The sequence below is a fragment of the Bubalus bubalis genome, chromosome 19 (genome assembly GCF_019923935.1).
Source record: "Bubalus bubalis isolate 160015118507 breed Murrah chromosome 19, NDDB_SH_1, whole genome shotgun sequence".
In the NCBI taxonomy this organism is placed as follows: domain Eukaryota; kingdom Metazoa; phylum Chordata; class Mammalia; order Artiodactyla; family Bovidae; genus Bubalus; species Bubalus bubalis.
In genome coordinates, this window is record NC_059175.1 from 67,901,381 (window position 1) to 67,926,206 (window position 24,826).

General features: G+C 45.2%; 2 protein-coding genes across 4 annotated transcripts in view; both read right to left on the minus strand.

Moving 5' to 3' along the window:
- The window catches only part of ADAMTS16 (ADAM metallopeptidase with thrombospondin type 1 motif 16), a 190,814-nt gene extending 171,973 nt beyond the window's left edge, over nucleotides 1-18,841 (minus strand). Inside the window, exons 1-3 of one of the 3 annotated variants that reach the window (XM_044932412.2) lie at nucleotides 18,587-18,841; nucleotides 18,385-18,487; nucleotides 8,104-8,429 (exon numbers count right to left, since the gene is read on the minus strand). In XM_044932412.2, coding sequence (XP_044788347.2) covers nucleotides 8,104-8,429; nucleotides 18,385-18,487; nucleotides 18,587-18,706 — 549 coding nt within the window. In that variant the 5' untranslated portion in view covers nucleotides 18,707-18,841. The remainder of the gene's footprint in view (nucleotides 1-8,103; nucleotides 8,430-18,384; nucleotides 18,488-18,586) is intronic. The other 2 variants (XM_044932411.2, XM_044932413.2) reach the window with 2 other exon arrangements.
- Nucleotides 18,842-20,182, minus strand: LOC123465173 (basic proline-rich protein-like). Its single transcript, XM_045163651.1, has 3 exons — nucleotides 19,935-20,182; nucleotides 19,763-19,844; nucleotides 18,842-19,561 (listed from the first exon to the last, which is right to left on the minus strand). Exons 1-3 carry the CDS (start codon nucleotides 20,180-20,182, stop codon nucleotides 18,842-18,844), a joined length of 1,050 nt encoding a protein of 349 aa, XP_045019586.1.
- Nucleotides 20,183-24,826: the final 4,644 nt, after the last annotated feature.

Sequence of the window (24,826 nt, forward strand, 5' to 3'; positions counted from 1 at the left end):
GGCCGCATCCTAGTCCTGCAAAGCTCTTCTGTAATCGAATTAGACTGTGGAGCAATTCAAGACCAAGCGTGCTATTAAAAAGAATGAAAAGAGACCACCTAGCAGTTAATGTAGGCTAAGCACTGGGTGTTATACCAATAGAGGCAGATTAGCACAGGCTTTCAGAAAGATTGTGCACATGCCCTAACTCTGCACTCTCTGAGAGGCCACACTGCAGGCTGTATGTTGCAAGGAAAACAGACTTCACTGATCTAGTCACTAAACAAGCAAGAAAGTAAGAAACAGCAGCAGTCACTTGAGCGGTGGCATATGGTCAGTCTCAGCATCGAGAGTTGCTAAGATATATTATCTGTAATGCTCAGTATTCAGCAAAGGAATTATGAGACACACACACACAAACAGAAAAGTGTGACCCATACACAGGAAAAGAAAGAAGAAATGGGAACTGCTTCTAAGGGGATCTAGGTGTTTAACTTAGCAGACAAACACTCCAAAGCCACTGTTACAAATATGTTTAAAGAACCAAAGGAAACCATGTCCAAAGCATTAAAGCAAGGCCTAATAGCAACATCTCATAAAGTACAGAATAAGAGAAATTATAAAAAGAACCAAATTGAAGTTGAAAAGTACACTCTCCAAATAAAAAAATTTACTACTGAAGCTTAATAATAGATTTGAACTGCTAGCAGAGAATCAGTAAGCTTGGTGATCAATCAATTGAGATTATACATCTGAGGAGCACAGAGGAAAATGAATGAAGAAAAATGAGTGGAACCTCAGAGAAAAGTGCTACATCATTAAACACACCAATATATGAAGAGCAAGAGTACCAAAGGAGAGGAAAGAAAGGAGAAGGAAAACATAGTTGAGGAAACAGTGGTCAAATACTTTTCAAATTGAGGGAAAATATTAATATGAATATTCAGGGAGCTCATATAATTCTAAGAAGGATAAACTCAACCATACGCACATCTATACACAGCATATAATAATGTTGAAAGACAAAGACCCATTGAGAGCAGCAACAAGAGCAAAAACCCCCAATGCTTTATGAATAACAAAACTACAGTGAGATAAACAGAAGACTTCTTAACAGGAACAATGCCAGGTGGTGGCAGGATGGAATATGCAAATGCCGATGGAAAAGCACGCAGCAAACAATGAAAACCAAAAGAAACTGTCAACCGATCATCTCCACCTAGCAAAGCAAATCCACAGCAAAATAACGCTTCATATCCACTTGGATGTCTCTAAGAAGAAGAGATGGACAAGAACAAACGTTTTCAAGAATGTGGAGAAACAGGAACACTTATACATTGCTGGACAGATGCAAAATGGTGCAGCTACTGTGAAAAAATGGTTCAAAATCTGATAAATATTAAGCACAGAATTCCCACTTGATCTAGCAATTGCACTTCCAGGTATATACTCAAGAGAAATGAAAACTTACGTCTACACAAAAGCTTGTACACAAATGTTTATAGCAACACCATTCACATAACCAAAGAAAATACAAACAATACCTATCAACTGATAGACATCAAAATAAAAAGTGGTGTATGTATACAAAGGATTATTTACCAATAAAAATAATGAAGCCTTTAAACATGTTACAACATGGATGAATCTTGTATTCTGTATACTAAATAAAAGAAGCTAGTCACAAAAGACCACATATCTTATGCCTCCGTTTATCAGAAATGTCCAGAGTAGGGCAATCTATAAACAGAGAATGTTACACTAATTGGTGTCTACGACTGACTGATGAAGGTTTCAGAGAAATGAGAGGGACTGGACTATACAAAAGTTTCTTTTTGAGATGATGTAAATGTCTCAGGTTGAGGTGATGTTTGCACAAGTCAGGGAATATACTAAAAAAAAAACCCATCAAATTATACATTTTCAAGGGGTGAAACTCTGTTGACATATAAATTATATATTAATAAAGCTCTTAAAAATAGTACCTATCTCTTAGAGATATCATTAGGCTAAGTGAAATAATGTGATGTGACTGGTGATAGAAGCAAGGTCCGATGCTTTAAGAGCAATATTGCATAGGAACCTGGAATGTTAACTCCATGAATCAAGGCAATTGGAAGAGGTCAAACAGGAGATGGCAAGAGTGCATTTGACATTCTAGGAATCAGCAAACTAAAATGGACTGGAATGAGTGAATTTAACTCAGATGACCATTATATCTACTACTGTGGGCAGGAATCCCTTAGAAGAAATGGAGTAGCCATCATGGTCAACAAAAGAGTCCGAAATGCAGTACTTGGATGCAATCTCAAAAACGACAGAATGATCTCTGTTCATTTCCAAGGCAAACCATTCAATATCACAGTAATCCAAGTTTATGCCACAACCAGTAACGCTGAAGAAGCTGAAGTTGAATGGTTCTATGAAGACCTACAAGACCTTTTAGAACTAACACCCCCCAAAAGATATCCTTTTCATTATAGGGGACTGGAATGCAAAAGTAGGAAGTCAGGAAACACATGGAGTAATAGGCAAATTTGGCCTTGGAATATGGAATGAAGCAGGGCAAAGGCTAATAGAGTTTTGCCAAGAGAATGCACAGGTCATAGCAAACACTCTCTTCCAACAACACCAGAGAAGACTCTACACATGGACATCACCAGATGGTCAACACCAAAATCAGATTGATTATATTCTTTGCAGCCAAAGATGGAGAAGCTCTATACAGTCAGCAAAAACAAGACCAGGAGCTGACTGTAGCTCAGATCATGAACTCCTTATTACCAAATTCAGACTTAAATTGAAGAAAGTAGGGAAAACCACTAGACCATTCAGGTATGACCTAAATCAAATCCCTTATGATTATACAGTGGAAGTGAGAAATAGATTTAAGGGACTAGATCTGATAGATAGAGTGCCTGATGAACTATGGACTGAAGTTCGTGACATTGTACAGGAGACAGGGATCAAGAACATCCCCATGAAAAAAAATGCAAAAAAGAAAAATGGCTGTCTGGGGAGGCCTTACAAATAGCTGTGAAAAGAAGAGAAGCAAAAAGCAAAGGAGAAAAGGAAAGATATAAACATCTGAATGCAGAATTCCAAAGAATAGCAAGAAGAGATAAGAAAGCCTTCCTCGGTGATCAATGCAAAGAAATAAAGGAAAACAACAGAATGGGGAAGACTAGAGATCTCTTCAAGAAAATTAGAGATACCAAGGGAACATTTCATGCAAAGATGGGCTCGATAAAGGACAGAAATGGTATGGACCTAACAGAAGCAGAAGACATTAAGTAGAGGTGGCAAGAATACACAGAAGAACTGTACAAAAAAGATCTTCATGACCAAGATAATTACGATGGTATGATCACTCACCTAGAGCCAGACATCCTGGAATGTGAAGTCAAGTGGGCCTTAGAGAGCATCACTATGAACACAGCTAGTAGAGGTGATGGAATTCCAGTTGAGCTCTTTCAAATCCTGAAAGATGATGCTGTGAAAGTGCTGCACTCAATATGCCAGCAAATTTGGAAAACTCAGCAGTGGCCACAGGACTGGAAAAGGTCAGTTTTCATTCCAATCTCAAAAAAAGGCAATGCCAAAGAATGTTCAGACTACTGCACAATTGCACTCATCTCACACACTAGTAAAGTAATGCTCAAAATTCTCAAAGACAGGCTTCAGCAATACGTGAACTGTGAACTTCCAGATGTCCAAGCTGGTTTTAGAAAAGGCAGAGGAACCAGAGATCAAATTGCCAACATCCACTGGATCATGGAAAAAGCAAGAGAGTTCCAGAAAAACATCTATTTCTGCTTTATTGACTATGCCAAAGCCTTTGACTGTGTGGATCAGAATAAACTGTGGAAAATTCTGGAAGAGATGGGAATGCCAGAGCACCTGACCTACCTCTTGAGAAACCTATATGCAGGTCAGGAAGCAACAGTTAGAACTGGACATGGAAAAACAGACTGGCTCCTGATAGGAAAAGGAGTATGTCAAGGTTGTATATTGTCACCCTGCTTATTTAACTTCTATGCAGAGTACATCATGAGAAACGCTGGGCTGGAAGAAGCACAAGCTGGAATCAAGATTGCCAGGAGAAATATCAATAGCCTCAGATATGCAGATGACACCACCCTTTGGCAGAAAGTGAAGAAGAACTAAAGAGCCTCTTGATGAAAGTGTAAGAGGAGAGTGAAAAAGTTGGCTTAAAGCTCAACATTCAGAAAAGTAAGATCATGGCATCTGGTTCCACCACTTCATGGGAAATAGATGGGGAAACCGTGGACTTTATTTTTTGGGGGCTCCAAAATCACTCCAGATGATGACTGGAGCCATGAAATTAAAAGACACTTACTCCTTGGAAGGAAAGCTGTGACCAACCTAGATAGCATATTGAAAAGCAGAGACATTACTTTGCCAACAAAGGTCTGTCTAGTCATGGCTATGGTTTTTCCAGTGGTCATGTATGGATGTGAGAGTTGGACTGTGAAGAAAGCTGAGCACCGAAGAATTGATGCTTTTGAACTGGGGTGTTGGAGAAGACTCTTGAGAGTCCCTTGGACTGCAAGGAGATCCAGCCAGTCCATTCTAAAGGAGATCAGCCCTGGGTGTTCTTTGGAAGGAATGATGCTAAAGCTGAAACTCTAGTACTTTGGCCACCTCATGCGAAGAGTTGACTCATTGGAAAAGACTCTGATGCTGGGAGGGATTGGGGGCAGGAGGAGAAGGGGACGGCAGAGGATGAGATGGCTTGATGGCATCACTGACTCGATGGATGTGAGTTTGAGTGAACTCCGGGAGTTGATGATGGACAGGGAGGCCTGGCGTGCTGTGATTCACAGGGTCACAAAGAGTCGGACATGATTGAGAGACTGAACTGAACGGAAGTGAGATAATAAATGGGAAGCTATTAGGCAAGTCTTTGGGAAATAACATTCAGTAAGTTACTGTTATTCCTTCTGTTAGTGTTATGGTCATCATTGTTTCTTATGGTGTAATTAGCCCCGTAATTCCATCCATTATTTAACAAATATTGAAGAGCACCTACTGTGTGGCACACATTTATGTGCTTGTGATTAGTAATCAGAACAGCTTTCTGATGTCATTTTGGTAGAGATGTAAGTACAGCAGATACTATTTTTTTATTAACCTTATTTAGCAAAATGAGTCGATATACTCTTGGCAACACCAGAATGACTCTAGAAGTCATTTTAGGGCCTCCAGATCTTATTCAGTTTACTATACTTGGGCTTCATATACAAATATTAACTCCAAATACTCATGGATGGTGTTACCAAGGACCCATGAGCTTGACTGATGTTCACGATCTTCCCTGAGACTGCTTGTGACTCCTCCACTCACGAGCATCACACGCCAATTCTACAATAAGGATTCGGCTTCACAATGTTTCCTCCAGAAGTCTACTCTGGCACTGCTGCCCCTCACGCTTAGAGCAAGGAGTCTCCATTTCAGTTCTCCTAACACCCATATCTGTCTTTATTTTATCACTCTACAGCAAATTAACTACCTCCGGCTTCTCTCATCAGACAATGCACTCCTTGGACCCAACTCTGATAGGCTCTGGCGAGGCACACGTCTGAAGCACATTCACTATTCACAGACAATTAAAAACAAAATGTTCATTTTGGTTTTGTCTTTCTTCTTTAAGAATATGTACTTACTATAAATCAGAACCACACTCCTGACTCCCATCAGATCACTGCGTTATCTAGAAACCCAGTAAAAAAGGGCTTAACTGATATTCACCTGGACCTTTAATTAGAACCTAAAAGAACCAAGAATAACAATAACAAAAAAAGGCAGCATCATGTAATATAAAAGGTATGCTATTTTTCTTCATGTGTTAACAGGTTTGGAAGAGGAGGGATGGGGTAACCATCAATCAAGGAAGGAAATCACAGACTTGGCAGCGATTCATGGGGCATCTCCATTCAATAATTTTATTATCTGGCTAAAGATAGAGGACTTCTTAACCCTCCTTTTTTCTTCCTTATAATGCCTTTGATTTGTCCTATCATATGGTAAATGACCCTGAAATGCACACTCATAAGTCTAATTGAGGTCATGTATGCAGTGGCCCTCTATGGACAAAATATCACTTTAGTTGGAATTAAGGTATTTGGAAGATTAATAGTGAAAGCACACAGCTTTCTATTCCAGTCACCAAAGTATTAAATTCCAACGTTTATTATGCAGAGGAGTCTTTTTCTGTTCCTTTCACTATCTTTTATGTAGTTGTCATTTACAGCTTTTGGTGTTAACTCCCATTGAGTTCAAAGAGAGCCAGAAATCTCAAGCTGCTGCCAACCAACTCTATTCATGGGACAGACTCCAGGGCATAGCTCAGGCATCATGGAAAAGCATGATGAGCATCCATGAGCCTGCACCCCTGCTGGGTTAGTAGGGAGCCAGTGCCTTACTCAGCCTCCACAAACAAATTCAAGGGTGCTGTGAAGGGCATGGCACACCTCCCTACCACAAAGATGGCTCTCATGCTTGGTCTGAGCCTTTGTTGAAGAAAGCCAAGGAATCTTCCTTTGGAGCCTTATAGGAAGAGTTTTAGCTCTTTCATTAAGGAAGATCTATGCTTCTCAAGAAAACAATGGAAGAACCTGACCACACCATCTTCATGCTTAACAAGTGTGCCAAGTCACCACCATCCTACCCTTGACAATTCTCCACTGTATCCGTTCTCAAATCAAAAGCCTTTCCAAAGATAATAGACATGAGCCCAGACCATACCAAATTCTCCCTAAAAAGCAGAATGCTAATATATATATTTTTTAATTCACAGGACACAGCATTTTCACATATTTAGTATTTCAAGGAATTATTTTGAATGCCCCTTCAGCATCTAGTATTCATGTACACGCACACAAAATCCTTACAAGATGTAGAGTCTGAATTCTCTTTCCAAACAGGGAAAGGAATAAGACAGACTTAGATGATTTTCTGGAGATGTAACAAATGTACAAAAATCTGGTTGCCAAACACGATCAAGATCTTATTGCTTTGACCACACATTGTTTTCAGCTTGCTACTTATGTCATGCTTCCCCCATATGTGTCTGACTAATTAGCTTGTGTCCAAGAATTTAAGCATCTTCTAAGCTTTTGTCTTCTAAAATGGAAATATTTTAAGAAAAGTAAAAGACAAGCCATTAAGACTTCAGCTTAGGTCAGCCTGAGGGATTCAGGTACCTTTTCAAGTTGACCTGATGCTTCAAACTCTGGGTTTGGAGCAAAGAGGACCACCTGCAGTACTGAAGATGTTTAATGGCTAATTTAGATAGTAGGCTTCTCTGGTGGCTCAGATGGTAAAGAATCTGCCAGCAAAGCAGGACACCCATGTTCAACTCCTGGGTCGGAAAGAACTCCTGGAGAAGGGAATGGCTATCCACTCCAGTATTCTTGCCTGGAGAATTCCATGGACAGAGGAGCTTGGCAGACAGTCCATGGGGTCGCAGAGTCAGACATGACTGAGTGAATGTTTCATTTCAGTTCAGATACTAAGGACAAGAAGAAAACACCAATAGCTTCACTAGCCCAGTAAGACCAGCTCTGCCCTGCCATGGACTCATTACTATGTTTGAAATGAATGCTCAAATCTGTAAATATGTACCAACATCAGAATGACAGAAATAAGGCATTTTCAAGCACTAGATCAAATAGCCCACATGGCCAATCAGTTGAATACCATTGTTCTATTCAAAATTAAGACAATCCTCCAGTGCTAGTAAGTGAGAAACATGTTTAAGGAACCAGTAAGTCAGAACCAATAACCCCGAAGAAGTCACAGCCTTCAGACTTGGCCATAAATTCTTATGTACAGTTTTCAAGCTGCAATACTCTGTCTCACTCACTGTAGAATAAAAACAACAGAAGTCAGGACCTTCACGCTGCTTCCAAGCAGGGAAAGGAAGCAACCCAACATATTTTAGAAAGTACCTCTTGGCAGTTTTTCCTCCTGCTTTGACAAATCAAAGAAGTCTGTACTGCAATGGTGGAAGAACAACCCAAAGTACAAGGGAAATATTGTCACTTGTCCCCTTTTCCATGTCCCCATCACTTCATGACCAGTGGCATGAACTGTACTCACCAATCCTTTGCAGGTCGAAAGAGCCACTGAGGAATTTTTGTGGGATCGCAAGGAGCCTTGATAAAAACAGAAATCCTCGGGTGGGAAAGCCTGCACCGACTTCGTGCCCTGCTTTCCCAAAGTCTGGATGAGAAATCCAGGTGCCACCAGCTTGCTGGAGGCTTTTAGATCCAGGTGGAAGTCATGCCTGAAGCCTTTCAGCCGAAGGTGCAGAGAGTCAACTCCGAGCTGGGCCAGAGCCCTTTTCCTCCTCTGGGGGTGGGTGATTTCATGGGACACGTAGTTGCCCTTGTGGTCAACCTCGTAGGGAGACACCAGCTCATAGTCTGAAATCAAGAGAGGATGTGTGGCTGAGTAATTTCAGAGTTCTGAAAAGGATCGAGAAGTCTTTATATATAATTTACACTGGATGATATTTTCACCCAGCAAGAAAGATGGTGGAAATGTCAACCTCCACCCGTTCAAATCCAAACTGAATGCATAAAATCAGAGTTTAAAGGGGAAATCTTAAAAGGGCCTTTGGGGAAGTCACTGTTGTCCCTGTAATGTGACATTACCAATCCAGCAATTGCTATGACAGTTCTAAGGAGAAAGAGATTCCAGACCCAATGAAGCTAAGACTGGGCTTTTTGGATCACTAGAATAATTATAATAAGTAATCATTTTTATATCCTTAAACATTCTTTTAGTCATATTGTCTTTTATCAACATCTTCATTCCACTGATAAGAAATTTTAGGTTAAAAATACTGATAATTTTTCCGAGACCAGTTAACAAGACTCATGTCCAACTCTTTGCAACCCCATGGACTGTAGCCCACCAGGCTCCTCTTTCCGTGTTATTCTCCAGGCAAGAATACTGGAGTGAGTAGCCATCCCTTTCTCTGGGGGGTCTTCTATCCTGGTGTTCACTGCAGCACTATTTACAATAGCCAGGATAGGGAAGCAACCTAGATGTCCATCAGCAGATGAATGGATAAAGAAGATATGGTATATACATAAAATGGAATATTGCTCAGCTATAAAAAGGAAGGTATTTGAGTCAGTTCTCATGAGGTGGATGAACGTAAAGCCTGTTATACAGAATGAAGTAAGTCAGAAAGATAAAAACAAGCATCGCTTATTTTTCATTGCTTGGATCAGAATTCTCTCTTTCATCCCCACCATTAACACATCATCTCTGCCATCGAGAGGTCAGGGAGCAGTTGTTTCTGGGCAGAGGGACAGAATGTGGACCACAGACATGGGATGGGCTTCACACCAGGGATCGTATCTTCCTGAATTGCCATGCTCTAAGCTTGAACCTGGGCTTTTAGACCATGTGAAGGTCAGTTTGCCAAAGTCGGACATGGCTCAGTCCTGTCCAACTCTTGGTGACCTCCTGGACTATAGTTCACCGGGCTCCTCTGTCCATGGGATTCTCCAGGCAAGAATACTGGAGAGGGTAGATATTCCCTTCTGCAAGGGATCTTCCCAACCCAGGGACTGGGCCCATATCTCTTGTGTCTCCTGCATTGGCAGGTGGATTCCTTATCACCAGCACCACCCAGGAAGATCTGAAGGTAGATTTATCAAAGCTGAGGTTATGAAATATTTTAGCCAATGTATTGGTTTGATTTACATCTTTCAAACATTTAAACATATCTTGCGTGTCTCTCTATCTGTGTACTAGCAATGGGCCTGCACAGCTTTGGAGAAGACTTGCTATCTAGCCTGAATTTTGTCTAAACACCAGGAAATAGCAGACAAGAAAGACATGCGCCTTCTCCAAATTCCCTCTCAGATACCTTTGAAAGGGGTGTCAGACCCCAGCACCAGAGGACTAGACCTACACCATGGTGCTCAGACCCGAAAGACTCAGGATGCAACCTCCTCTTACATGTAGGACAAGACTTGATCCTAATATTCTCATCTGGATCCTCCACCAATAAATGTTCTCAGGGGACAGTTTGATGCTTAATAACTGGTCCTTTTGCATGAGTTGGACATGTTTCCTGGAGTCATAATGTAAAATAAAACATTGTCCTACAGAAGTGGCATTTGGTCATTTGGCGAACAATACTAGCTAGGTTTTATGTTTATTCTTGCCACCTCTTCTTGATATCTCTGTTTCTGTTAGCCATTTCTGTCCTTCATTGTACCCATCATTGTATGAAATGTCCCTTTTGTATCTCTAATTTTCTTGAAGAGCTCTCTAGTCTTTTCCATTCTATTGTTTTCCCTTATTTCTTTGCATTGATCACTTAGGAAGGCAGTGATCAATGCCTTTTGTAAAGAAGAACTATACAAAAAAGATATTAATGTCCCAGATAACCACGATGGTTGATCACTCACCTAGAGCCAGACATCCTGGAGTACAAAATTAAGTGGGCTTCAGGAAGCATCACTACTAACTAAGCTAGTGGAGGTGATGGAATTCCAGCTGAGCTATTTCAAATCCTAAAAGATGTTGCTGTGAAACTGCTGCACTCAATGTGCCAGCAAATTTGGAAAACACAGCAGTGATCACAGGACTGGAAAAGGCCAGTTTTCATTCCAATCCCAAAGAAAGGCAATGCCAAAGAATGCTCAAACTACTGCACAATTGCCCTCATTTCACATGTTAGTAAAGTAATGCTCAAAATTCTCCAAGCCAGGCTTCAACAGTATGTGAACAGAGAACTTCCAGATGTTCAAGCTGGATTTAGAAAAGGTAGAGGAACTAGAGATCAAATTGCCAGCACCTGTTGGAACATAGAAAAAGCAAGAGAGTTCCAGAAAAACATCTACTTCTGTTTCATTGACTACACTTAAGTCTTTGACTGTGTGGATCACAATAAACTACAGCAAATTCTGAAAGAGATGCGAATACCAGACCATCTTACCTACTTCCTGAGAAATCTGTATGCAGGTCAAGAAGCAACAGTTAGAGCCAGATGGAACAACAGACTGCTTCCAAACTGGGAAAGGAGTATGTCAAAGCTGTATATTGTCATCCTACTTATTTGACTTCTATGCAAAGTATATCATGTGAAATACTGGGCTGGATGAAGCACAAGCTGGAATCAAGATTGTCGGGATAAATTATCAATAACCTCATATATGCAGATGACATTATCCTTATGGCAGAAAGAGAAGAGGAACTAAGAGCCTCATGATAAAGGTGAAATAGGAGATTGAAAAAGCTGGCTTAAAACTCAACACTCAAAAAACTAAGATCATAGCATCTGGTCCAATCACTTTGTGGCAAAAAGATGGGGAAACAATGGAAACAGTGACAGACTTTGCTTTCTTGGATTCCAAAATCACTGAAGATGGTGACTGCAGCCATGAAATTAAAAGCTGCTTGCTCTTTGGAAGAAAAGTTATGGCAAACCTATACAGCATATTAAAAAGCAGAGACATTACTTTGCCAACAAAGGTCTGTCTAGTCAAAGCTATGGTTTTTCCAGTAGTCATATATGGATGTGAAAGTTGGACCATAAGGAAAGCTGAGTGCTGAAGAACTGATGCTTTTGAACTGTGGTGTTGGAAAATACCCTTGAGAGTCCCCTGGACTGCAAGGAGATCAAATCAGTCAGTCCTAAAGGAAATCAACCCTGAATATTCACTGGAAGGACTGAAGCTGAAACTCCAATCCTTTGGCCACCTGAGGCGAAGAGCTGACTCATTACAAAAGACCCTGATGTTGGGAAAGATTGAAGGCAAGAGGAGAAGGGGACAACAGAGGGTGAGATGGCATCACTGACTCAATGGACATGAGTTTGAGCAAGCTCTGGGAGATGGTGAAGGACAGGGAATCCTGGCGTGCTGCAGTCCAGGGGCATCCCAAAGAGTCAGACACAACTGAGAGACTGAACAACCACTAGCTAGGTGGCAGTAGTGGTAAAGAATTGGCCTGCAATGCAAGAGACACAAGTTCAATCCCTGAATCAAGAAGGTCTCCTGGAGGTGGAAATGGCAACCCACTCCAGTATCCTTGCCTGGAAAATCCCATGGACAGAGGAGCCTGGAGGGCTACAGTCCCTGGGGTTATAAAAAAGTCAGACGTGATGAGTATCCCTCACACACATGGGAACAGTACTTGAGTAACTCTTTTTCTGAAAAAATAAATTTTCCTTTACAACCAAAGCTCTCTTGGTATAGGTACTTGCCCACAAGTCCCTGGGCCATCCTGGCAGGTATCTGAAGGGTTACACTGGGCCAGAGAGAGTGGGTGGCAGCCAGTGGATGGTCATAAAAGCAAGTGTCTGGTTTGGGCTAGGCAGAGAAGGTGGGGATGGTAAGGCACTGCCCAGAGCCCCTGGTGATGAGTTCCTCAGCAAGGTGAGAGTCAGGGGCCTGGCACCCAGCCCATAACCAAAGGCTTGGCCATGGCCTGTTTGAGCCCAGGCTTCCTGCTTCCTCAGGTCAAGGGCTTTGACATCAACTCCTGGAGGGCTATTCCTGGGCTCACAGAACTGGCCCATCATCCAGGCAACTGGTGATCTGGGGCCCATACAGATTAGACAGTCAGCAGGTGCTGGCTGGCCAATGGACAACCAAACTTTGCAATATCTATCAAAGCAGGGCCCTGGTGTCTGATATGGGAGAATACACTGTGATTATTTCATATTTTAGTTAGGAAAACAAGAAAGTAAAACAAACCTGCTTGAATTCTATGCAATAATTTTAAAAGGGGAGGAAACAAATTAGGTATTAATATGCTGGTGTAAGTGTGAGACCACAGCCACTGCTTGTAGTTGGTCAGTCACTCAGTCGTGTCCGACTGCGACCCCATGGACTGCAGCACACCACACCTCTCTGTCCCTCTCCATCTCCCGAGTTTGCCAAAGCTCATGTCCACTGAAGCATGATGCCTTCCAACCATCTCATCCTGTTACCCCCCTTGTCCTTCTGCCTTCAATCTTTCCCAGAATCAGGGTCTTTTCCAGTGAGTTGGCTCTTTGTATCAGGTGGCCAAAGTATTGGAATTTCATCTTCAGCATCAGTCCTTCCATGACTATTCAGGGTTGATTTCATTTAGGATGGACTGGTTTGATCTCCTTGCAGTCCAAGGGACTCTCAAGAGTCTTCTTCAACACTACAGTTGAAAGGCATCAATTTTTCAACACTCAGCCTTCTTTACGGTTCAACTTTCACCTCTGTACATGCCTACTGGAAAGACCATAGCCTTGACTATATGGACCTTTGTTGGCAAAGTGATGGCTTTGCTTTTTAATACACTGTCCACTGGGGGAAGGAATGGCAAACCAATTCAGTAAAATTTCCATGAGAACCCCATGAACTGTATAAAAAGAAGTCTGTCCCCGGGCACTCCTAAAAACAGGGAAAAGCTCTTGCTCGTGTAGTTGTGTTTCCCCAACCGCCTTCCTCATCCCGCTTTCTGAACTCAGGGGAAAAGCTAGTGTGATGTGGCTGTGTTAACACCTTTCTTCCTGCCCTGCGAGCCCTCAGGGAGTCTCCACCTCACACCCGCCTGTTTCCATCCCGACAGAGGCTCTGGAATGAGGACAAAGCCTGGGGACTGTTCCAAACCCTGGTAACGAGCAGATTTATTGCACATAAAAAGATGATTACCATTCAAAAAATCAGATTGTTCCCAGATGACATAAAGTCATATTCTTCTGGCCTTTACTTTGGAGGACATACAATCTTTATCCTTTATGGGGAAGGTGGACCTACCACAACTCTTTTTCAAAGTAACTTTTAAGCCTCTTTTACAGAAACACACACAGCATTCTGCTGATACTTCTTTCACAACCAGCTATGGTGAGGGTGGGGTGGGGGGACAGCCTGGTGGAAAGCATTTGCCAATTTCCGTGGTATAAATACTTCCACCGAGGCTGATGTCAATTACCCAGGTGACATCACTGAACGTGGAGTTTAGAGGTTTGCATGGTAGCCCATTGTTACAAAGCATCTCTACCATACAGAGGAGATGTTGCTGTCGTTCAGCCACTAAATCATATCTGACTTTTTGTGATCCTATGGACTGCAGCACACCTGGCCTCCCAGTCTCTCACCATCTCCCAGAGTTCACCCAAGTTCACTGAGTCAGTGATGCCATCCAGAGAAGGTGGGATGGTAAGGCACTGCTCAGAGGTGACACAGGCAAATATTGTCAAGAGGATAAACAACAGCAAAACTTTTAAATAACTGGGAAGTGATGAGTTTTCAGTGTTTTAGTTTTGGTCTTTTTTTATTTTATGTTACTTGATTTGTTTATCTATTTTCTGGACCTTGGTACCCAGACCAGCGATTGAACCCAAGCCCCTGTAGTGGAAGCTAACCACTGGTGCCCCAGAGAAGTCCTAATCTTCTTTAGAACATGATGGTTTCCCTGCAAGTTTCTTTTGATTTTCAACAAACCAGCTCACAAATTTCCTGATGAGGTTAAGGGTCAGCTCTGGAGACCTGGCGTGTGCTCGCACAGCACACTGGCTCCAACAACTGCAGAGCCACTCACTGTCACCAATCACAGTCCCTCCCCAGGATGAAGGGGAACAGGAGTGAAAACTGAGCCCAGTGGCTCTCAGCCGGGGTGCTACCCCTCCCCCACCCCCAGGAGATGCGGGGGACATTGGGGGACACTTTGGTTTTCAGAAAGCAGAAGGAGAGGGCAGTATTGTGGGGATATAGTGGGTGAGTCCAGCAAGGTTGGTACATATTCTTCCAGGCACAAGACAGGCTGCCACAACAAGAGATCTAGAGCATCTCCAAGGTGGGGAAACCCTGGCTCTTCTATCAGGCAGCAGTCCTCCGCATCAAATACGCACAGTCAGTTCCGTGTAGATGGCCGTGAAGAGGCTCGTAGCCACAGAATTCTATGAATGAACAAAGTAAGCAGAGCTTCTCCCCCGTCCACTTACTACTGCTCCGAGAGAAGGTGATATATCATTGGTGTAAAATGACAGTTTCCAACTAACTCTCAAGCTTAAGGTTTAAAATGATAATCCCCCAAACTATTGGCTTGTGAAATCAAGAAAAAAAAATTAGTGAGATTCCTGATCCTTTAGAAACCCTGAAATAAGACCTCAGCCCTACAGAGGCGTTTTTAAGGAGAAGAAACACACACATGGCTGCGGCAGTCAGCACCCGGATCAACTTGATTTCAAGAGCTGTTTTTGACTAAGCACCAAGTCTAGGGAGAGTCCAGTCTCAGACTGAGTGCATGATGCGTGGCCCACCTGTGAGTGTACACGGTCTGCCCGGTGCCAGCTCTGGAGGACGGATTTTTCCCGTTGAGTCCTAACTGCATATTCAGGGCCTCACACGCATAGCTTGTCATCAGCCACGGCGGGAGCATTTAGCCCATGGGAACCAGAACATGTGACAAATCAGAGCCTCCAAGAATCTGTTGTTAAACGGTTACCAGCAAAGCACTGGGCCAGCCTGCCCTGTCTCAGGGTATGTGAATGTGTGAGTATGAATCAATATAAACTATGAATGCACACACACAGACACAGGTCTCTCTTGTTCAACAAAACAAAATTCTAAAAACTTGCCACCCTTGACCTGGAAGCTTAGCTTACCCTAGATTTTGAAAAGTTATTAATAACAAGCTCATGCTATATCTTTGGGGATTCCCTGGTGGCTCAGATGGTAAAGAATCTGCCGGCAGTGCAGGAGACCTGGGTTCAACCCCATCGGCCAGGAAGATCCCATGAAGAAAGGAATGGCTGTTGTCTTTGCTCTGAAAAAGACCTGCTATTATTATGACAAAGGTTAATTTGTAGAAAAAGCATTCAAGTCTTCTCTTAAGGAAAAGCAATGCTGAATCAGCCAAAATGAAAGGGGTGCACCGAATGTCTGAAAATAGAATTGATCTCAATGAACATATCTACTGTTGCTCACAGAATATATGGAGTTCTATTTCTAACTGCATAATTACTCCAGACACCCAGGAACATTGACTATAGAGGTTAAAATATGTGTTAAACAAACCTTTTGGCCAAAAGAGTTATTTCAAAGCCAGATGTAGGTTTTGAAAGAAAAGAAAGTGTTAGTCACTCAGTCATGTCGGACTCTTTGTGAAGTCACGGACTGCAGCCTGTCAGGCTCCTCCATCCATGGGATTCTCCAGGCAAGATACTAGAGTGGGTTGCGATTCTGTTCTCCAGGGCATCTTCCTGACCCAGAGATCAAACTCGGGTCTCCTGCATGGCAGGCGGATTTTTTATCATCTGAGCCTCCAGGTTTTGAAGGCGTCCCCAGACATCTAGCAGTCAGCTAACCCCAGCATCACACAGTCTATCCCATGTCTGCCATCCTAGGTCGAAAGAGGTCACTGCTGAGCACAAGGAGTCTTTCCCTGATCCTGTGGGAGCTTTCCACTGAAACTCACTCTCTCAAGTTAGCCATCTATAACTGGACCCGAAACACCCACACAGTGGGAGATGAGGGGGTGGCGTGTCCCCTGGGCTAGAACCTCCCTGACGATGGCACCCACCTTCCCCGTGAGGTTCTGCCCAAGCCAGCTAACTTGTTCTTTTGGGAACTCTGGGCTTGTGACCCCCAGCTGAGGAGTTAGGCGATCAGAGCCACGTGCCCGCCAGGCTGGAGTCCAGTTCACAGGACACTCCTCCAGGGAGAAAGGCACACTTGGGCAGGATGTCTTGGGTTCTCCTCCTGGAGGTGATTCTGTATCTCCAAAGCTTTTACCTCCCAGAAAACCCCGTAAATGTTAAGAAACACTTTGAAAATTCTTCTGAGACCTTCAGGAGTTCTCATGATTCTAGAAAGCTAGAATTTTCAAAAAATCTTACTTTTTAAGTGAGGAAAGACAAATAACTACAGTGTAAGTCATTACATACTAGAATGAAACGTAAGAGAAACGCTGAGGACAAGGGCAAGCCCAAACAGGTGAGCTTGAAATAACTGCCAAATACAGGGACAGAAACGTTTTCTATTATTTACCTCTGGTGCCCTCTGGTGGATTCGGAAAAGGTCCTACGTTCCCACATTTCATTTACCACTTTACAGGCTCTTACAGGCGGAATCTCAATAATTAATGCATATAATTCAATGATTGTCTTTAGGAGTTTTATTAAGAAGCTACATTCAGGAGTTCTGAATTATTAACTCATTTTTTAAGGTTTACTGAAAAAAATATGATGGGATAATCAAACTTGATTCTTCCTCTATAAGTCACTAACAACATTTGAGATGGCAATTTCTTCTTGGAATCGATGCAAAGTATTCGTATTTAGCAACTGCCAATGGACTGGGTTCAGATGAAAAGCCAGCTAGCAACTGAAATTAAACACCTGCTTTCTGATCTACCCTAAAGCAGGTCAGGACAGGGAGGTCTCTCCCCCTGACACATGAAATAATAAATGCTGCTTGTGAGGAGAGAAAGTACAACCACACACTGTGCAAAGTTCTGACCTGCTATTATGTCAAAACAAGGCACTGGACTTGGACATTGCTCTTAAAGTCCCATGGACAGAGGACCCTGGTTACAGTCCATGGGGTCGCAAAGAGTCGAATACGACTGAGCGACTTCACTTCACTTCATTTATGAAGTCACAAGACGCTGATTACCCATCCCACCAGCTCTCCAGGAGCATCCCTTTCGATGCTAAGGTGGTAACTACTGAGCAGAATAGCTGTCTTTTTGTCTCCTGCTCTGGCTTCCCAGGTGGCTCAGTGGTAAAGAATCCACCCGCCCATGCCGGAGACCTGAGTTCCATCCCTGGGTTGGGAAGATCCCCTGGAGAAGGCAATTGGCAACCCATTCCAGTATTCTTGCCTGGAGAATCCCATGAACAGAGGAGCCTGGCGGGCTACAGCCCACCAGGGGCAAAGAGTCGGATACGACTGAGCAGGCAGGCAGACAGGGTATATGCCCAGCAGAGGGACTGCTGGGTCATATGGTTCTTCTAGTTTCTAGTTTTCTGGCAATGGAGGGTGTTCGCTGTAAAAGGCCAGAAAGGGAACAGGTGAAGGAGGGGACGAGGGGATGGAGAAAGGCGTTGTAAGCTTTGTAATCGCTTTGGTGTCTGCATTAGTATAACGTCTAGGTTATTTCTCCCTTCTATTTCATCTAAATACATTCCCTTGCTTTCTTCCCTAATGCTTATGGTAATAACCCTGGTAAATAGCATCTGTTTTACTGGGAAATGATAGAAATATTGCTGAAAGTTGACTCAGCGGTGCTCGCTGGCGAAGCGCCGCAGCGTCTTACAGGGAATTCCCTGAATTAGGAACCTTCGCAGCGCTTTGTAAACCAGCCTTCGGGCGTTTACAAGCTGCTCCGGGGAAAACGTTCGAACTACCCTCCCGCCCCGCGCGGACTTACCGCCCTTTTCCCCCCAGCCCGGCCACTCCGCGGGTCCAGGAGGACGCCGGACGCTCGGGCTCCCCGGCGAGGCCGCTGCGGGTCCCACGGCGCAAGCAGGTGCCTGCGGGAAAACAGCGGCGAGACCTCGGTGAGACCCGGCTGCGCGAGGGGGGCTCCGGGGAACCCCGCCCGCGCCGTCTGGACCCACCTGCACACCCACCTGCGCCAGCAGCAGCACCCAGAGCGCCGCGCGGCCGAGGACCCGCATGGCCCGGCAGCCCAGCGCGCCCCGCGTCCGCCGCCCGCGCTGCGCCGCCGCGGTGAGAACGCACGGCTCCATCTAGGGGCGCTCGGAGGGGCCCGGGCCGCGGGAGGCTCCCCAGCCCGGCGGCCCTGCGAAGCGGGCACCGAGGACCAGCCCGGCCGGCACGCAGCACGGTGTCCCGCGGTGGATGCGCCGCCCGCGCCGGGGTTATTACTGCGGCTCCGCGCCGCGCGGGGGGCGGAGTGGCGGCCGCGGGGGCGGCGGGGGCGGCGGGGGCGGCGGGGGCGGCGGCGGAGCGCCCGCCCGCACCGTGGGAGAGACGGGGAGGGCAGGCGAGGGGAGGGGACGGGGAGAGGCAGGAGAGAGGGCGGCGGGGTGGGGCGCGAGGAGAGGAGGACCCGGGAGAAGCCGCGCGCTCCCGGGCTCGCAGTCGGCGCGCCTGGCCGGCCGTCCCGTGGGCTCGCGGGTGGCCGGGGCGGGGGGACCCGGGGCGGGGGCGATGAGCCGCTTGAGGCCGCCCGCCCCGAGCGCTCCGGCCTGTAGTCCGCGGCTGAACAAGGCTCGCACCTCGCGGCGCTGCGCCCCGGCGCTCCCCGGTCCCCACTCCTGAGAGCCAGGCTTGCGCATCCAGAGGCCGACACCTGCCGCCCGCCGGCATGCGGCCGGACAGCGCCCCCTGGGCCTGCCCTTCCGCCCCGGGGGCGGTCGAGTGTGAAACAGGAGTGCCCAGACCTTCTGGCCGATGCGCGCGTCTGAGAGCAGAGGACGCGAGCGGGCGTCGCCCGCCGACTCGGCAGGCGCTGCGGGTGGGAGAAGCTCCGGCCTCCGTCCCGTCGGCCCTGGGACCTGTCGGCGCTCCGGGCTCCGGGGATCCTGGCCGCCGCGGACTGGCCTTGCTCTGAGCGCGCCTGTCCCGGGGCCGCTGGGGCCCTACGTGCAGTCGATAGGGGAGGCTTTGGCTTCGCGGGTGGGTGCGGGCCGGGGCCAGTTCCTGCGCTGCTGTGTCAGTCGCGCTAGGAGGCTGAGGACGCGCCGCCACCCGCCCGCCTACCAGCACAGCCCGGGTTCTACACCTGTTCATGGCTCTGTGTGTGAATGCACGTGTGTGTTTGAACGTGAGCGCACACGTACCTGCGCTAGGTGTACGTGAATGTGCATTAGTACCGGTTTCTGTGTCCTTCCCCCCGCGTCCGCCGCCGTGCCTGTGTGCGCGCTGGAGCCTCAGCGCACCGGATTCTCCGGCGTGTGTCCTGACTGTGACCACTCCGTTCCACTCACTGCTCCTTGGCCTCCCAGACCTCACCTCCTGGAGGTCTCCGGAATCTGGGCTCCTGCTTCGTGGTCCCAGTCCCCTGCACATTCAGTTAAGCCCATCTTGGCCGGTTTTTGCACATTTTGGAGCGGAAATTGGTGGCAGTGGTCTCTGGACCCCCCTTCGCCCGGCTCGCCCTGAGCCAGTGGGTGCCTCTGATTTCTGGCAACTCGGCGGTGCAGGCTTGCTGGGCAGACACGGAGCACCCTCAGGCTGTGAAGGGCAGACGCCGTCTCCATCTCTCGCTCTCTTTCTCATATTTATTTATTTGAAAGCACTCTGCAGAAGTGGGAGAAATTTTACAAAAAGTCGTGCTTTGGGAAGTGGGCTTAAGCCCCTCCCCATCCTCTCCTCCACGAAGTTCCTAACTGGTGTGTGCCTTGGTGTGCCCACAGCCAGTCTGCCAGGGGCTCAATGGAAGCTAGCAAAGGTTCTGCCGGAGGCAGAGAGTCCCTTTGTCCTGAGGACTGGGCATTGCATGCTGGTAAACCGGGGATCTCTAATTATCGCTAATTGCGTCGAAGGTAACATGCAAGGGCATCAGGTTTTCCAAGTTTAGCTACCATCATGCCCATGGCTCTCTTTAAGTTCATCAGATGGAATGAAAGAAGAATGGCCAGTAAAAAGGATCCACTTTTGGAATTCTTTTATTCCCCTTTTGGAATACAACCAAAATCAATCTTTCCATCGTTAAGAAGCGATATCCTTTACAATGATGAAGGTTTTCCAGGTTTTTTAGCCCCTCATTGAATCTGGTGCTCATCCTAGATGACATAGATGAAGGGTCTACTGCAGCCTGGGGGCAAGGTTGGGGGTTGAGATGAAGGAAATGGATGGACTGGGTATAGAAGGGCCATAGAACACAGTGGAGCCCATTTGTGATTTATAATAAGATATGTGTATTTGGTCTCCTCCAATTCCTGGCACAGAGTGCTCCAAATTTGGAATTTCCTGAGTGCTGAGAGAAATAAAGGTAGCTTTTGTTATGTTAATGTGGTGGCTTTGCACCCGAGGGGAGACCAGTTGCCCAGGGACCTAATCCTGTGGCTGTGCTGTGCTCAGTTGCTCAGTGGCCTCTGACTCTCTATGACCCCTTGGACCTTGGACGCAGCTGCCAGAAGCTGCCATAATTCCAAGAATTGGCCTCAAAGAAATGGGAACCAACGCACCCGGGAACTGAAAATTAACTGTACCTAAAACAACGAAGATGATGCTGATCAGACCACTGATGACCGATTTCAAGATGACTGTCAGAGCTGACTGTGCTGTTTCTGCGTAGAGTCCCATTCTGTGCAGAAAACCTCTTGCCCCACTGGTTGCTAGGGGTGAGGGGGAGTCAGCCTGCAGACAGACATCCACCCCGCCCCACCCACAGTTGCCCACATCAGAAATAAAGTAAACTTTCCTTTCCACCAACCTGGCCTGTTTATTGGCTTTTGGGTATCGAAGAGCCAGACCCCACCATACACCTCTTGGCATCATGACTGGTAAACGCTGGTCGTCTTGCCTGTCCAGGCAGGTGTCCTGTGTCTGGCCGTCCTGTAACCCTAGGGAGGGGACCCCTCGGGACCGGAGAGAAGGGGAGGTGAGGAAGCACACGTGTGCAGACTTCCTTTTCAGGTTTTGTTTTGGCCACTTTGTAAAATGAACTGCAAAGACTTCCAGGTGATTTCTTTGCTCTGGAACATTTCGAACAAGTGGCCATTGTCTGGGCCTCCCCAGGATGCTGAGTCACGCTAGAACGTTAGCGTTTTCATCCCCTGTGTTCTGCTGCTGCCGGTTTTTCCATCTCTACCTCTGGAATTCACCCGACATGTGCCCTACTTGGGCTTTCTGGGTGGCGCTAGTGGTAAAGAGCCTCCCTGTCAATATAGAGACATAAGAGATGCAGGTTTGATCCCTGGGTGGGGAAGATCCCCTGGAGGAGGGCATGCAACCCTCTCCAGTATTCTTGCCTGGAGAATCCCAAGGACAGAGGAGCCTGGTGGGCTACAGTCCATGGGGTCACAGAGTCGGACATGACTGAGCAACTAAGCGTAGCACAGTGTTTAGCATTCAGTTCAGTTCAGTTCAGTCGCTCAGTCTTGTCCGACTCTTTGTGACCCCATGAATCGCAGCACACCAGGCCTTCCTGTCCATCACCAACTCCCAGAGTTCACTCAGACTCACGTCCATCCAGTCAGCGATGCCATCCAGCCATTTCATCCTCTGTCGTCCCCTTCTCCTCCTGCCCCCAATCCCTCCCAGCATCAGAGTCTTTTCCAATGAGTCAACTCTTTGCATGAGGTGGCCAAAGTACTGGAGTTTCAGCTTTAGCAGCATTCCTTCCAAAGAAATCCCAGGGCTGATCTCCTTCAGAATGGACTGGTTGGATCTCCTTGCAGTCCAAGGGACTCTCAAGAGTCTTCTCCAACACCACAGTTCAAAAGCATCAGTTCTTCGGTGCTCAGCCTTCTTCACAGTCCAACTCTCACATCCATACATGACCACTGGAAAAACCATAGCCTTGACTAGATGGACCTTTGTTGGCAAAGTAATGTCTCTGCTTTTTAATATGCTGTCTAGGTTGGTCATAACTTTCCTTCCAAGAAGTAAGCGTCTTTTAATTTCATGGCTGCAGTCACAGGTCAATATAGAGTTTAGAGAACTGCTGATGTTACAAAATAACAAAAACCGTTACTGAAAAATGGAAGGTATATTTGTATGTATGTCTAAGTAAGGTTGATAAAAATTTTACTCTACAGGTGAGATGACTATACTCTAACATACACTGCTTTCTTTGTAACTGAATATCAGGGAATTAAGCTAAAATCCTTTTGAAAAAGTGAAAGTAAATACTGGTGATAAAAATAATAAGATACATGGGAAGAGAAAAGTAAAGAGATTTTGAATATTTAGAGAACAGCAACAGAAAATTAAAAATCAGGCATAGGTGTGACAACCGAAGATATAAAAAAAAAAAAATCAGTACACATGATAAATTAAATTTGCTAATTATAAAACAAGATCTTAGATTTTGTTATGGAAGTAAAACTCAGTCATGTACTCATAAATGTACCATGTACAGCAAAGAAAAACCGAAGGACTGAATGAATTGTTATTTTCATATTAAATTATTTATCAGGTAAAATTGAGAATGCCAAGATAAGATGCTAGGTCCGTTTCCTATCCTATAGGAGGCTTCATTTTCCCATCTGTGTAATGGACATGATAAAAATAGAAACTACTCCAAAAGGTTAGTATGAGGACAGATAAGTGAATATTTACAGAGAACTTAGAACAACGCCTGGAATGTAGAAACTGATATGTGAATTTAACAGCACTTTAACTTAAATGCATTTTAGTGCATGTGAATGAAAAATAATGCATGTTATTTTAAAAAATAGAACAAATGAGAAAAAAACCAGTTGGCAGAATCAGATGAGTATAGAGCAAATTCAGCATGAGCATCAACATTCCCCTTGCTCCAACCGTTGCGTCCAAGCCCAGTTGATTTACACGGGAAATAGTTGCAATGATCCTTCCAGAATAAAGATTGCATCTCTTGAACAGAGTTCAGCATTTCTGCAGCCCCAAGACTGAGAATTGCACAGCAAATCTGATGTGACAAATTGGATTCCTTTTTCCCATATCACGTCTCATTTGTGAAGACTTGGATAACTGGAAAAAACTGCCCATCTGACTCACACAAACTATGGGGAAAGAGAACCCAGTCTTTCTCTTTGCTAAAGGATCTGGGAAAAGTCTGGATAATTCTCAGAGATGAAGAATGCCATCTGTAATGTTGTGAACACCACAGTTTGTGTTTAACTTAATGCCCTGGGTAAGATTCAAATGGGAAACCATGTCTTGGACAACTAATTAACATCATGACTCTGTCACTGAGCAATTTTAGTTCAGCTGTCTCATTCTATCTTCATGAGATGGAAAAAAAACCAAAAACAAGTTCTCAAGCTATAAAATTTCAAATCAGTAACCACATGACACTATTTTACAGATCTCTATCTGTATCAGAGTAAATAAATACTCTATAAGAGTATTTATTGGTACCTTATTAAGGTTGCTTTATGAACAAAATCAGCTGTGGGTCTATAAAGTCACTAAGATACAAAACTTTCCATTAGTTCCTGATAACTGAGCAATCCTATGTTTGGGGAAATTTGGATTTGCAATGACTACTTCTTAATAATGCAAATAAAATCTTCTCACTTGCTAGCTTTCTTTACCCATTCCCTCAAAAGAACCAATGAGTTTGGCTAATATCTCTAAAATATCTTTGAGTCACACTTTCATTGTGATAGGAAAGATCGAGGGGAGGAAAAGAAGGGGGTGCCAGAGGATGAGGTGGTTAGATAGCATCACTGACTCAATGGATGTGAGTTTGAGCAAACCCCAATAGACAGTGAAGGACAGAGAAGCCTGGCATGGTGCAGTTTGTAGGGTCACAAGGAGTCGGACATAGCTTAGCGACTCAGCAAAAACTACAACAACTGGTGTGATAAGCGTACAAATCTGATAGCATCCTTCAACAAAATTTGGGATTCAAAAATAAACTTGATATATAATAATGATTAATTAAATCAATACAAATGCAGATTATACTTTTTCAAACTGCCTTTAACATTCAGGAGCCCCTCTTAGCAGGGACAGGCATGGGTTTAGACATTGAAAAGTCAGTGTGTAGAAAGAAAGCACTGTCGATCAATCTTGGGAAGCACTGTTCTCATACTTCCCTGTCCTTTCATGTCTGAAGGTGTGCTCACAAATGCCTTTCTCTTGTCTGGGGCTTCCCTGGTGGCTCAGCTGGTAAAGAATCCGCCTGCAATGCGGGAGACCTGTATTCGATCCCTGGGTTGGGAAGATCCCCTGGAGAAGGGACAGGC

What these genes read in the sequence shown, in the direction of transcription:
- LOC123465173 (XM_045163651.1), bottom strand. Translation starts at nt 20,182, where the DNA reads ATGGAGACGGCGTCTGCCCTTCACAGCCTGAGGGTGCTCCGTGTCTGC. An exon ending in ATTCCGGAGACCTCCAGGAG is followed by an intron (nt 19,845 to 19,934) that starts GTGAGGTCTGGG and finishes CTGAGGCTCCAG; the next exon opens with CGCGCACACAGGCACGGCGG. An exon ending in TTCACGTACACCTAGCGCAG is followed by an intron (nt 19,562 to 19,762) that starts GTACGTGTGCGC and finishes GACTGCACGTAG; the next exon opens with GGCCCCAGCGGCCCCGGGAC.